The 15372-nt window shown below is 40.8% G+C and overlaps 1 protein-coding gene and 1 pseudogene across 1 annotated transcript in view; both read right to left on the bottom strand.

The window, feature by feature from the left end:
• The window catches only part of LOC126093481 (probable cytosolic Fe-S cluster assembly factor CPIJ010948), a 58632-nt gene extending 43313 nt beyond the window's left edge, over positions 1-15319 (bottom strand). Inside the window, exons 1-5 of the mRNA XM_049908722.1 lie at positions 15110-15319; positions 14920-15015; positions 13932-14090; positions 5088-5196; positions 3435-3590 (exon numbers count right to left, since the gene is read on the bottom strand). Of these exons, the coding sequence (XP_049764679.1) occupies positions 3435-3590; positions 5088-5196; positions 13932-14090; positions 14920-15015; positions 15110-15175 (586 nt within the window). The 5' untranslated portion in view covers positions 15176-15319. The remainder of the gene's footprint in view (positions 1-3434; positions 3591-5087; positions 5197-13931; positions 14091-14919; positions 15016-15109) is intronic.
• On the bottom strand, positions 12999-13116 carry LOC126098531 (5S ribosomal RNA; annotated as a pseudogene).
• Positions 15320-15372: the final 53 nt, after the last annotated feature.

The raw sequence follows: 15372 nt of genomic DNA, 5'->3' as shown, positions 1-15372 counted from the left end.
AAGCAACTGGTGTGCTTGAGAATCAGAAGTAGTCTCCAAATGCAAATTATCATTCCGTGAACGAGAGCAGGATTTCTCAGGGCTGGCAACTGCATCAACACCTTTCTGAATAAAAAACAGATTTACCATGGCGAAGGACTGACCATCTTCAGTATGTGAGACCACGAGGACCTGTGGTGCAGCGGGAGGGGTCTTGAATCATTATGCTCATTACATTTCTGTTTCGTAGACGTTGATTGGGAAGATGATTGACTCATTGCGAGAAAATTCCCCATGACTGCCAGCGTCTCCGATGGCGCACTCCTTCCAACTGGTGCCCCATTCACTAGGGGGCGCAGCTGCCTTAGGTGACTGTTCACTCCTCAGGTCACACCTCCCGAATACCTGACAGAGGAACCAATTGCAATTGGAAATTTGGGAAGGTTGCAGCTCAGGCAATTGCTCCTCCCTGGACCTGGCCTGTACCAGGGGGTACGTGCGAACCCTACCTGTCGACCCGGGACTGAGAATTATGTGTTACCCAGTAACCTGTTACGTGTCAGACACGTGGGCCGGCCTTCAGGAGCACACAGGGAAGAAGAAGAAGAAAAGAGGAAGCTCAAACGCCAAAGCGGAGGAACGAGAGGAGAAGGGAAACAAAGAAAAGAAAAGGGAGTGAAAAACAAAGGTGAGACTGTCTTACGAAAACAACAAACAATGCAGAACATTCCCAATAACATCCCAGACATGTTCCCAAAGTGAGGGGAAAGAGAATAGCAAGAGGATAGACATGCAGCACAGAAGGGAAAATATGCTGCAAAGGCTGGGGCCCCTTGATAGCCAAGCACGAACCCGCCAAAGAGTGGCGAGCCCCCTGGGAGGAGAAAAGCTGGTGTAGATTAGATTAGATTAGATTAGGTGGTAAGGATCCATATGGTGCAGGCTGTGAAGCAGTTACTGAAATGAAGGATGTCGTGTTGCGTGGTGTGCTCAGCAACAGGGTGGTCCGCTTGTTTCTTGGCCACTGTTGGTCGGTACACATTCACGCGAACAGACAGCTTGTTGGTCGTCATGCCCACAAAGAATGCCGAAAAGTGGTTGCAGTTTAGCTTCTAGATCACATGACTGGTTTCACAGGTAGCCCTGTCTTTGATGGGATAGGTGATGTTTGTGACTGAACTGGAGTAGGTGGTGGTGGTGGTGGTGGTGGGAGGATGTATGGGCCAGGTCTTGTTTCTAGGTCTGTTACAGGTAATGGGTTCAGAGCAGGGATTGTGTAGGGATGGACAAGTACATTGTGTAGGTTTGGTGGATGGGGGAGGGTTGGGGAGGATAGTGGGCAGGATATTTTTCATTTCAGGGCATGACGAGAGGTAGTCGAAACCCTGGCGGAGAATGTAATTCAGTTGCTCCAGTACTGGGTAGTACTGAGTTACGAGGGGAATGCTCTTCTGTGGCTGGATGGTGAGACTTTGGGAGTTGGTGGAAGACTGGAAAGATGAGGCACGAAAGATTTGTTTTTGTACAAGGCTGGGAGGATAATTACAGTCTGTGAAGGCTTCAGTGAGACACTCGGTATATTTTGAGAGGGATTGCTCATCACTGCAGATACTACAACCACGGGTGGATAGGCTGTATGGAAGGGACTTCTTGATATGAAACGGCAGCTGTTGAATTGGAGGTATTCCTGGTGGTTAGTAGGTTTGATATGGACAGAGGTACTGATGTTCCCATCTTTGAGGTGGAGGTCAACATCGAGGCAGGTGGCTTATTGGGTTGAGTAGGACCAGGTGAAGCAAATGGGGGAGAACCTGTTGAGGTTCTCGAAGAATGTGGATGGGGTGTCCTTATCCGTGATACAGATCGCAAAGACGTCATCAATGAATTCTGGGTGTTTAGGAAGGATTCCTCTAGATGGCCCATGAATAGGTCACCATAGGATGGTGCCAAGTGGGTGCCCAAAGCCATAACCTGGATTTGTTTGTAGGGAATGCCTTCACAGGAGAAGTAATTGTGGGTGAGGATATAACTGGTTATGGTGACTAAAAAGGAGATTGTTGGTTTGGAATTCATCAGGCATTGGGAAAAGTAGTGTTCAATAGCGGTAAAACCATAGTGTAGTAAATTGTTGCTATCTTTTATATACGAGGGTATGTTCCGCGTAATAGGCTGAAGGTGTTAGTCTATGAGAGTAAAGATTCTGTGAGTGGGGGCACAGTAACCGGCCACAATGGGGTATTCTTGGTGGTTGGGTTGGGTTGATTTGGGCGAGGAGAGCAAACTGATAGGTCATCGTTCTCATTGGATTAGGGAAGGATGGGGAAGGAAGTCGGCCGTGACCTTTCAAAGGAACCATCCCAGCATTTGCCTGAAGCGATTTAGGGAAATCGCGGAAAACCTAAATCAGGATGGCAAGACGCGGGATTGAACCGTCATCCTCCTCAATGCGAGTCCAGTGTGCTGACCACTGCACCACCTCACTCAGTAGGGTGGTTGGATTTATGGACTTTAGTAGGAGTGCGAGGAGTGGTAGGTGTGAGCAGGGAGATGGACTCCGGGGAGAGGTTCTGGGATGGGCCTAAGGATTTGAGGAGTGACTGGAGATCCTGCCAGATTTCTGGAATGGAGTCATTGTGTCAAGGTTCGTAGGTGGATGTATCTGATAACTGGCAGAGTCCATCTGCCATGTAATCCTTGCGATTAAAAACAAGTGGTGGAGCCTTTGTCCGCAGTTAGGATTACAAGGTCGGGATCAGTTTTTAGATGATGGACTGTGGTTCTTTCTGCGGATGTAAGGTTAGTTTGCATGTTGAGGGGTTTGGGGAATGATGGTGAGGCAAGATTCAAGGTTAAGAAATTCTGGAAAGTTAACAGGGGGGGGGGGGGGGGGGGGGGCAGTGGGGGTGGACCACGGCTGGATAGAGGAGCACTAAGCCGTGCAAGCTATCAAAATTCCAAGATGTTCTACCATTTGCTGCTACTCGTAGATGGCAATGGCACTGTTTTCATCAAAGTTTAGCCAATTTGTATGAAATATTTAGGCAATTTGCATGAAATATTCATAAATCGTGTACACAAACCTTTCTTGAAAATCAGTATATCTAGTAGTGAAAACTGTATCAAAATCCTGTAGTTCCTGAGATTAGCCCGATCATACAGACAGAACAGCAGCAGGTAACTACAATTTATATATCTACTGAAGATAGATGGAAGAAGATAGATGTAATGACTGGAATGAAAGAAATTAGGCAAATACTGGCATATACCGAGGACAACAGTGTCTCCAGAGCCACAGGATTTTTGGACCAAACAATTTTTAAAAAGAGATGGTATCAGTATACTACAAAGGGAAGGGGAGAGCTGGTAAAGGAATGGATCGTGCATGAAGGGGTGAGTTTGAGGGGGAAATGGAAGTATGGAGTTATTCAGTACACCACTGAAAATGTTAATCTTACCAGGGCACGTTGATGCCAGAACAGGGAGGCATTCAGAGGTACCATTCTCTGCCTTTTTATACCGATCAATAAATTCTTTTTGGCTTTCTATCAACACTATGTCCTCAGCTAATCTCATATCCAGCACAAGGTCAGCCCCTTGTGATTTGAAGTAACCTGCAACAGACAACAGTAAACATATTTCCTTTGTACTCCAGATTCCACCCAAATATGCAAAATTCCATTATCTAGGAATTCATTCTGATACAGGTAACAAAGGTGTATTTATTTATTATTTTATACTTAGGTGTGAACACAACTTAAGCTAATGCTTTAGTATACTCTAATGTTTGTGAATATTCTGAAACTAACACTGGTATACACGACTGAAATGGACTTTATACCACAGATTAGGGACATGACAATATACAACTGATTAGGTGTACATAACTGTTGACTGGTCTCCAAAAATTCAGTGTGCTCATTAGCAATATCTTCATCATTACCTCTACCACAAAGGCTCTGCTTGAAACTGGAAAGCCATTACATTGCTGATTCGAGGCATGATGCCACAGGATGGGCAATCTGCAACTGTTCAGTACTGAGGAAATTTGACTTTTTTATGTTGTGTCAGTCAGATGCAACAGTAAACACAAAGGTTAATATCAGTTAGAGTACTTGTTGCTATATTGGAGCTATTCATGCCTTTTGGCACCACCTGTATGACTAGTTACACTTAATAAAAAGGTGTGTGGTTTGAGAATGGTTGTGTCACCCCAAAACCATTAACCACTGCACCAAAAATTGTGTATCAATGCAACTGAGATGGGGGGGGGGGGGGGGGGATATCCAATTTCTTAAAGCCAGTATGCCACTATATTGTTGCTAGAATGATACATCAGTGGCACTCACGGAATTCACCTGTAATAAGTGAAAGTTCTGAACGACTGCTCTCTGAAGTTCAGTAAAAGATACAAAATCATTATCACTCCTTGTTTTTTTTATTTATTTTAAGTTTATTAATATAGAACAGTTTCACACCGAACACCAAATATCCCCCTACTAATAAACAAAAATGAGGAAATACAACCACTCACAAAGAGCTGATTGTCAACTGCAGCACATAATTCACACATGTAATGGCACAGAGATGTTACAACTAACCGAGAAGCACCCTTTTGTTGTCTGTGTGGTTGTATGTGAGAGAGCGTGTATTTAAACTAAATAAACAGTGGAAGCTCAAGCGCTAGTACTGTCCCGTGCTCAAAGGGGAAAAGAGGGGTGGTGGGGTGGGGTGGGGGAGCAGGAAAAGGAAGATTAATATTTAACACCACATTGATGAAGAGGTCATTAAAGACAGAGCACATGTTCAGATTGGAGAAGGCAATCATCTGTGTCCCTTCCAAAGGGCTCATCCTGGCAATTGCCTTAAACGATTTAAGGAAATCATGAAAACCCTAAATGTAGATGGGCTGACAGGAATTTGAACCATTATTGTCCCTCTGGAACGAATCTTATTAGATTTCAACATTTGAGGTGCCAACTGGTGTCAGATAAATAAGCAACAGTTGTGGAAGGACAAGTAAAGTGGAAGAAGTCGTATTTACAACAGCATCCAGTTTACTGCAGCAGAAAAATGATGATGATATCTGAAGCTAATATCATTTCACTTACCAGTAAGTTTTCGAGCAGCATCTTCTGGGTCTATGTGGAAAGCTTCAGCCAAAGACAGAACTGGCTGAACTGAGAGGGAAATAACAATAAATTTGGCTTGGCCTGATCCCTGGAAAAAAAAATTAAAAAGTATATTAACCATTTTCAAGAAGTTGACTCGGATGAAATTAACTTCATGTTCAGTTGGTATGAAAAAGAAGGAAGGACAATTACAGATTGATTTCCCGTTGACATCAAGGTCATTAGAGATGGATCACAAGCTCGGATTGTTTCAAGGATGGGGAAGGAAACTGGTACCATTCCAGTATTTGTTTGGAATTATTTGAGGAAATCATGGAAAACTTAAATCTGGGTGGTCATAGAAGGATCTGTTCCATCATCAATAGATATGACACTTGATAATATATTTATAACTTCCAACGACATATTTGTAAGAAATGCACAGCACAGTAGGCTGTTGTTATTGTCTTTACCGTTGATTTTAGGGTGCTGAATAGCAAAATTATCAGTGATCTTGCTGCATATGCATATATAAATTTCATAAAACGAATACAAAGTCATTTTTCACAATCAATTTTACTGTGCTACTCCACAGACACGTATTAACATTTTTAATGAGTGTGTGAAAGTGCCAATGTTTGTGAGAACAATGGGAGCTGCCCTCCACAATATTTCCGTATGTCGCTGGGCAGTCCACAGGGTAGGGTGGAGGAATTCCTAGATAGTGAAAGAATGATTCAGATAAGTGAAGTGTAAAACTGTTTTCCAAAGATCGCCCCTCAGCCACTGTTTTCCAAAGATCGCCCCTGAGCCTACTCTCCCAGCCCCCATCATCATACACCCTGCATGTCCTGCTGTCACAGGCTTGAATTGCTTCATAGCATTCCCTTTCATTCTAGAATATAACAATGACCAAAGAATGAGGTTATGAATGTTGAAGTATAATTACATAAATATGATCCTATGAAATGGTATTTGGGAGTGGCAAATAAAAAAGTTTTCTCCATAAAAACTCTACCAAACAACAATATCACTACTATATTGCCAACAATTATAAGGTACATACATCCACAAGCCACCTTAGCATGTGTGGTGGTGGGTGATTTCTGTTCTACAGTGGAATCTCACTAATCTGACCTCTGATTGTCCGACTTCTCTCTTAACCCGGTCATCACATCTCTGGTGCTTTATACATTACAATTTTGTGTATGATTTTTTTTTTGTGTGTGTGAACAATTTCTTATAATTTTGGAAGAGTTTTAACACAGAAACAGTATTTCAGACACTATTTCCAACTGAAAATTAAAGTTGTACTTACTCTATCGTGATGTTATGGGTCAATGTAAGTGTTCCTCTGATAATCTGACCTCCTCTACATCTATATCTACATGGTTACTCTGCAATTCACACTTAAGTGCCCCACAGAGGGTTCATCGAAACATTTTCATACTACTTCTCTACCATTCCACTCACGAACAGCCAGTGGGAAAAAGGAACACCTAAATCTTTCTGTTCAAGCTCTGATTTCTCTTATTTTATTATGATGATCATTTCTCCCTACGTAGGTCAATGTCAACAAAATATTTTAGCATCAGGGAGAGAAAGACAGTGATTGAAATCTCGTAAATAGATCCCACCGCAAAGAAAACTGCCTTTGTTTCAATGACTGCCACCCCAACTCGCGTATCATATCAGTCGCACTCTCACCCCTATTGCACGATAACACGAAATGAGCTGCTCTTCTTTGCACTTTTTCTTTTCTATCAAACCTACCTGGTAAGGATCCCATACCGTGCAGCAATATTCCAGCAGAGGACGGACAGGTGTAATGCAGGCTGTCTCTTTAGTGGGTTTGTCGCATCTTCTAAGTGTTCTGCCAACAAAGCGCAGTCTTTGTTTCGCCTTCCCCACAATATTATCTATGTGGTCTTTCCAATTTAAGTTACTCATAATTGTAATTCCTAGGTATTTAGACGAATTGACAGCCCTTAGATTTGTGCAATTTATTGTATACCCAAAATTTATCGGATTTCTTTTAGTACCCATGTGGATGACCTCGCACTTTTCTTTGTTTAGTGCCAATTGCCACTTTTCGCACCATACAGAAATTCTCTCTAGATCATTTTGTGATTGGAATTGATCATCTGATGATTTTACTAGACGGTAAATTACAGCGTCACCTGCAAAACAATCTAAGGGGACTGCTCAGATTATCACCTAGATCATTTATGTAAATCAGGAACAGCAGAGGGCCTATGACACTACCTTGCAGAACCCCAGATATCACTTCTGTTCCACTCAATGATTTATCGTCTATCACTACGAACTGTGACCTCTCTGAAAGGAAATCATGAATCCAGTCACACAACTCAGACGATACTCCATATGCACGCAATTTGATTAATAGTCACTTGTGAGGAATGGTATCAAAAGCCTTCTGGAAACCTAGGAATATGGAAGCGATCTGAGATCCCTTGTCAACAGCACTCATTACTTCATGGCAATAAAGAGCTAGCTGTGTTGCACAAGAACAATATTTTCTAAATCCCTGTTGGTTATGTATCAATAAGTCATTTTCTTCAAGGCGATTCATAATGTTCGAGTACAGTATATGCTATTACGACTTCTGCACCACTTGTTAGCTGCAGACACAGTGGCTGCGCCAAAGACTGAGATGGCATGGAGTTTTACAATTATTTATTGAACTTTCTTTACAATTTCTCCCTTGTCGTTGCTGCCCAGCCCTGCAGGTCCCTCCGCCTGGCTGCTGTTGTGTAGATTGATCACACTCGGGAGCCTCAGGTCACCAGTGCTCTGCTGAAACCAGGATGCCCTGTGGTTGAGATGAACTCGTCGCCGCTCAGCGCCCCAATATGGGCACGCCCACGGAGCTGCGTCGCCGTGAGGTCAGCTGCCGATGCCTGCTGCGCCAGCGGTTGGGAAGCCATCAGTCGCGATGTCCGCGAGGTCCCGTCATGGACAGACCACGCGCCAGGGGGCCGGGTTGCCATGAAGTCCAGGCGTCAGTCCCCGGCGGTGTCTGTGACCAAGACTGCGCTGCGGCCAGTCCTGCTGGAAGTTCTCGCTGTAGTTAGTCAGCCACAGTGCCAACTGAACTCAGGCCGACCTCCAGAGCTGAAGTTGATATCTGGTGGCGAACGGATGACTCCTGCGAGCTGGAACAGACTTCCAGAATCGTCACCTACAAAGATTGAACATTCAGACACGGACCACGTCCGTCCTCAGATCCGAACTACTTCCTAATGGCTTCTGTCTGTTGCTGACTGTGCTCCACTATTTATATCTGGCAGGAGGACATTTTTACCCTCGGTGGTAGCTTTTTGATATTACTCCCGCAGTATATTGCAGCATAACTTAGCGTGCTGGCCTCACTTCCTCTTACTCAGCACTCTCCAGGCTTCGCTCGGCGCTCGGTCTGTGTGCGTCCTTGCGTCAGTCTGTTGGTAGACTGCTGCTGTCACCAAGGCTATCTGTGCCTGCCTACTTCACAACGCCTCGGTCGCCGGCATGCCTCTGTTTTGCCATTCTCCAGTGCGTGAAGCAACGCTTACTACATGTGGCCGCAACAATGCTGTAAAATCCTACTGCAAATTGAGGTCAGTGATATAGGTCTGTAATTCAATGGGTTACTCTTCTTTTCTTGAATATTGGTGTGACCTGTGCTACTTTCTAGTCTTCAGGAACAGACCTTTCGTCAAGTGAGCAGTTGTATATGATTGCTAAGAAAGGCGCTATTGTGTCTGCATACTCTGAAAGGAACCTGACTGATAAACCATCTTGACTGGAAGACTTGCCTTTCTTAAGTGATTTGTTTTGCAACACCTAAGATACCTACTTTCATGTCACTCATGCTAACAGCTGTTCTGGTTTTGAATTCTGGAATATATTTACTTCGTCTTCTTTTGTGAAGGAATTACGGAAAACTGTATTTAGTAACTCCACATTAGTGGCACCATCATCAATAACATTTCCATCACTATCGCGCAGTGATGATATTGACTGTTTTTTGCAACTTGTGAACTTTAATACGTCCAGAATCTCTTTGGGTTTTCTACCATATTTGAGTCAACAGAAACATCCGATCTCACGCGTCGGCTTTGACCCGTGACGTAAGGGTGTTGTGGTGTGTGACGTCATTACGGCGCGGAGTTTGGGTTGTGAGTGTGGCGTGTTTGTAGATGTTGCCTCGTTGACGTTACCTTAGTAGGAGTTTTAGGGCCTGTAATATATAGTTTACCTTTTTACTGTACTTTTTGTTTTAACGTCGTCTATGAGGCTTTTATCAGTTTGCCATTAGATTGTTCAATCTTTATGGTCTATATGTTTTGTCACTACTCGTTATGTCTAATGAATCAATATTGTTTTTTTCTTTTTTTTTTATCTTTTGATTGACCTACACATTGATCTGTAGCGTAGCCCTGAATACGAGGTTAGGTTGGGAGTTTTTTTTTGGCGGAGGGGGGGGGGGGGGGGGTCAGGGAGGGGCGCAGCCCCCCCCTGCCTGGCCTTGAGTACCACTTGTTTATTATTATCTTTGTTTGCTATCAATGTTAGCAGATTGTTCTTGTGAAACCTTTGTGTGTGTTGTTTTTCTATGTGTTTTCGTCTTTGTGATACGTATGCAACGTTTTTATATCCGCCATATTGGAATTGTCGTTTCCGCTATATTTGTGACGTCATGGGTCAAAGCCGACGGGTTGGATCGGACGCTTCCGTATTTCCCCATATTTTGAGACAATGTTTCATTGCGGAAACTATTAAAAGCATCACCTTTGTGACCACCCTCTCAGTCCTGTAGGGGATGGATTATTAAGGTTCTACTTTACTGTAATCCCCCCACTTTTTCTGTTACAGTTGTAAAAGCTGCAAAGCAAGAACAATTGCTGCTCTTTAATTTTCCCCTCAAGGTCATTTTGTGAAATAACGGTGAGAAGAAGCAATATGTTGGTTGACTCTACCAGTAAAGTATTATCATGTGCCTTTAATAGTAAACTGCATCATGATGTACTATGCTTCTCTTGTAGTATCTGCCCACTCGAGCTGAATGAATATATCTGTGAAACTTTTGTGCTAACTAAATAAATGATTTTTTGTTTCCTCTAGATTAGATTAGATTTGATTTAGTTTTCATTCCGCTGACCCAAACAATGAGATGATTTTTGTGAGCATGGAAGACGTCAGAAAGTATAACATAAAACATTTGAATATAATACTTACTACCCTGACCATTTGTCAGGAGATTGTTAAAATAGTTGAATACAATACAGTAAACTGGAACAGCTAATATTCACCAAATTAACACGCTGTCAGAACGAAACATTGTTATGCACTATTAATAAATTTATCGTACAGAATACCTAATCTTGACTGTTGGGACCAAGTGCAGTCTAAACTGAAATCTAACAGACATTTTTACTTAAGCTGGCCTAAAGTCTCTGTTAAGATATTCATCTATAGAGTAGAAAGAGTTGCCTATCAAAAAGTCTCTAAAACTCTGTTTAAACTGTGCTTTATCAGAAACCAAGTTTTTAATGGTTGCTGGCAATTTATTGAAAATGTGTATTCCTAAATATTGAACCCCTTTTTGGACCAGGGTACGTGATTTTAGGTCTTTATGTTGATTGTTCTTATTTCTAGTATTAATACTATGTGTTGAGCTATTAGTTGGAAATAGAGATATATTACTTGCAACACATTTCATTAAGGAATAAATATACTGAGAAGCAGTGGTTAGAATACAAAGATCCTTGAACAGGTTTCTACAGGATGTTCTTGAATTTACAAATGATTCTTATTACACGCTTTTGCATGCTAAAAACTTTCGCTCGGTTAGATGATTTACCCCAGAATATGATCCCATATGACATAACAGAATGAAAGTAAGCAAAGTATACAAGTTTTTTTTATATATTTATATCTCCTGCATCTGACATCATTCTCACTGCAAATACAGACTTGTTTAGGTACTTAAGCTACAGTCCCACCTGGTAAGGACCAATACGTGAATCTCAGTAAATTAGCTTACTATGCCTACTTTCATTCACTGCTTTCGTATGGCATCATATTCTGGGGTAATTCATCGTTGAGTAGAAAAGTATTCATTGCTCAAAAACGTGTAATCAGAATAATTGCTGGAGCCCACTCACGGTCATCCTGCAGACATCTATTTAAGGATCTAGGGATCCTCACAGTAACCTCACAGTATATATATTCACTTACGAAATTTGTTGATAATAATCCAACCCAGTTCAAAAGTAATAGCAGTCTGCATAGCTATAACACCAGGAGAAAGGATGATTTTCACTATACAGGGTTAAATCTGACTTTGGCACAGAAAGGAGTAAATTATGCTGCCACAAAAGTCTTTGGTCACCTACCAAACAGCATCAAAAGCCTGACAGATAGTCAACCAACATTTAAAAATAAATTAAAAGAATTTCTATATGACAACTCCTTCTACTCATTGGCTGAATTTTTAGATATAAATTAAGGGAGGGGAAGAAAACTAACTTAAACATTAGTGTCATGCAATATTTTGTGTAATGTAATATCTTGTACAGATATCTTTTATTAACCTGACACGTTCCACATCATTACGAAGTGTCGCATTCATGATCTATGGAACAAGTATTAATCTAATCTAATCTAATCTAATCTGAATATGAGCTGAATGATGATTTTGTAAGCTACCTTATCCCAGGATAGACAACATGTCCTTTCAGTGAATTTTAGTTATTTGCCTTTCCTATGGTTAGTTTTACAAAGTTGTTCCATTTTTAATTGCACTACGTATATACCTCCAAATATTTAATTATTGTGATTTTTTAGTGATTGATTGGCAATCATATAATCAAACAAAAATAGATTGTGTCATCTATTTATGAGCAATACATTAGAGCTGTTAATGTTGTGAGTCAGTTGACAGCCTGAACATATATTTATATGCCTTTTTCTAGTCTTGAAAAGTGTTATCTCTGATAAGAATGTGGGATAAATTTTTTAAAGACCCTGTGTTAAGTCATGACCAAACAAAAGCCCTGTGAAGCTGCAGGAGTTCAGACCTGTCAACTTCCCAAGTTCATTTGCTATGACACTTAAAAATGTTAAGTTGTTTGTGGTACATAATCTTCAACTCTTTGAGGCGTAGCACCCAAATAAATCTATTATTAAGAAGCAGATCCAAAACTCAAATTGCATAGTTAAAATTTAAAATTTTATCACATATGAAGAGTTCAGATACATTAAAAAGGCAATATGCATAATTAAAATCTAAGCAGATGTTCTTTTCTAGATGTGAGGGAAAAAAGAAAACATATTTTCTCTGTCCACTGATACAGCAGTTGTGTATTATTGCATGTCGCATTTTTGGTTGCAGCATAGTGCACCCCCCTTTTATGCTGAAGACAACCTCAATGTAGAGTAATGACTGTTAATTTTTTCCTTCTGATATTGAAATTATGCACATTATTGTTCCTTTTGAATTGAAGTGGATTATTTTATTTATTTATTTATATGTCAAGTTTCATAGGACTAAGTTGAGGAGAAAATCTCCAAGATCATGGAATGTGTCCCTACATGAAACTACAACATAAAAGTAATGTAAGATAAAAATAAAATGCTTATAAACCCGAAAAAAGTCAAGCCATAAGTTTCAGTAAACTCAGTCAACAATATAACATAACTGTCTTCTCCCGCACAGGCCATGAAGGCCCAAAGGTACCGACTGGCCGCCATGTCATCCTCAGCCCACAGGCATCATTGGATGCGGATATGGAAAGGCATGTAGTCAGCACAGTCTCCCGGCCATAAGTCCATTTCTGAGACTGGACCCACTACTTCTCAATCAAGTAGCTCCTCAGTTTGCCTCACTAGGGCTGAGTGCACCCCGCTCGCCAACAGCGCTCGGCACACTGGATGGTCACCCATCCAAGTGCTAGCCCAGCCCGACAGCGCTTAACTTTAGTGATCTGATGGGAACCAGTGTTACCACTGCGGCAAGTGCGTTGGCAATATAATGTAAGAATCGGCCTATTTTTTCAAGGAACTCCTCAACAGAATAGCAGTGACCCATGAGGAAACTCTTCAGTTTCGATTTTAAAGTGTGTGGATTACTGCTAAGATTTTTGAATTCTTGTGGTAGCTTATTGAAAATGGATGCAGCAGTATACTGCACACCTTACTGCACAACAGTTAAGGAAGACTAATCCAAATGCAGGTTGGATTTCTGCTAAGTATTAACTGAGTGAAAGCTGCTTATTTTTGGGAATAAGCTGATAATGTTAACAAGAAACAAAAGTAAAGAATATATATATATATATATATATATATATATATATATATATATATATATATAAAATAGAAGGAAACATGAGGCAAACATGAGGCAACAGTTTGTTGCGAAAGCTTGAATTTTGTGTGTATGTTTGTGTTCGTTTGTGTGTCTGTCGACCTGCCAGCACTTTCATTTGGTAAGTCACATCATCTTTGTTTTTTTATATATATATATATATATATATATATATATATATATATATATATATATATATATATATATATATAAAAGAAAGATTATGAGACTTACCAAACAAAAGCGCTGGCAGGTCGATAGACACACAAACATACACACAAAATTCTAGCTTTCGCAACCAACGGTTGCCTCATCAGGAAAGAGGGAAGGAGAGGGAAAGACAAAAGGATTTGGGTTTTAAGGGAGAGGGTAAGGAGTCATTCCAATCCTGGGAGCGGAAAGACTTACCTTAGGGGGAAAAGCTAATATAATAGATATAATATATCTACTATTAAATTCTGTGTTAACCACCATACCGCTGCCACTTGCTCCCGCTTCTCAGTGAATATGCGTTCCAACTCTTCATGGCTCTGTTGAGATATTAGAACACTCTCTGCCGATGTAATACATCCACTGCATGCTAAGCAGTCTGCTAGGGTGATTTCCACTTTTTGCAGTCGTTGTTCTGCTCCACCCTGAAACAACAACACAAATACACTGTTGTAAAAGCTTTTAGGAAACTGACGATGGCGTGCTGACCAAAATAGATCGTTAAATAAAGAATATTATCAGCAGCTTGAGGTGGTAACATGACTTTTTCAAATACTTGCAAGCTGTGTGACACCACTTCATGAAATGCTATTTATAGCCCAACAGAATCTGTAATGAATTATGCAAAACAAACTTGGCATCAGCTATATTTCTAGATTTGTCTAAAGGTTCTGACACAATCACTCATTCTTACAAGAAAAGGGTAAGCTACAAGACATGTTTTGCCAAAAGAAAACTGTATGCAACTGTGAAATTTAAAATCTCCCCAGTGCATTAAAGGTTCGTAGATATTATGGGATTGCAGGTACTTGTTGTAAACTTCATTCCACGATATTTCAATTGGGCACCTGCCAGTCATCTTCGATGGCTCACCCGAAGATTATGGCAAGTCTCCAGATGAAATATCGTGGAATGAAGTTAATGAGGACCGGCTGCAGTACTAAAATGTCTTCAAACAAGTATATCTGAAATTTACGCAAGTCCACTATTACTCAGTCTTTTTATAACTAATAAGTCAGTCAGAGATGGAACAAAAGATGCAGTAATGTCATTTGTAAATGTTCGAAAAAAATTTGGAAGCGCTTGAGATTCTTTTTTAAAGGAAATACTAGAAAATGACTTAATTATAAATGTTAAATAATGTGGTATGTTTTACTTGCTGTCTACTAAACATTAATACAGTAGAGTGGGCTGCCTTAGCCTGTGCTTTCTCTAGTGTGAAACGGGATAAAATGAAAACCAATCAATTCGTACCTGCTGGATCTGTGTATATGCTCCATCGTCTTGGATTTTAATTTTTGCACCGGTACCAGTGTTTGTCTTTTTGATCTCTACAGGCTTAATGCATTCCTGTAATGAAGAAAATAAATTTATGAAGAAACCACACACAATCCGCCAACGTAAATTCAAGTTTTATTATTTTTTTATCATCGTGGCTGAGAACCTGGGATGGTGTGATATAGTCGTCTAGATTTGTTAATTGCAAAGCACCACTGAAACGTGATGTCATGTTATATCACAGTAACAATTTCGTATTGGCACTAAAAATGTCCAAGCTGGATACTTCAATAGCAGTAGTTTCCAGTTTTAATTGTCGAATACGACAATGCTCCTTACACTTGCTGACAACTCGCCTCCTCATGTAAACACTGCCAGAGATGTTTGATGTTCGAAGTATCACAACATATCCGTCCAGAGAAGAGTACT

Source organism: Schistocerca cancellata, chromosome 1 (assembly GCF_023864275.1).
Source record: "Schistocerca cancellata isolate TAMUIC-IGC-003103 chromosome 1, iqSchCanc2.1, whole genome shotgun sequence".
NCBI classification, from domain to species: domain Eukaryota; kingdom Metazoa; phylum Arthropoda; class Insecta; order Orthoptera; family Acrididae; genus Schistocerca; species Schistocerca cancellata.
Note: the sequence above shows the minus strand (reverse complement) of the source record. Positions and strands in the feature narration are given on the sequence as shown.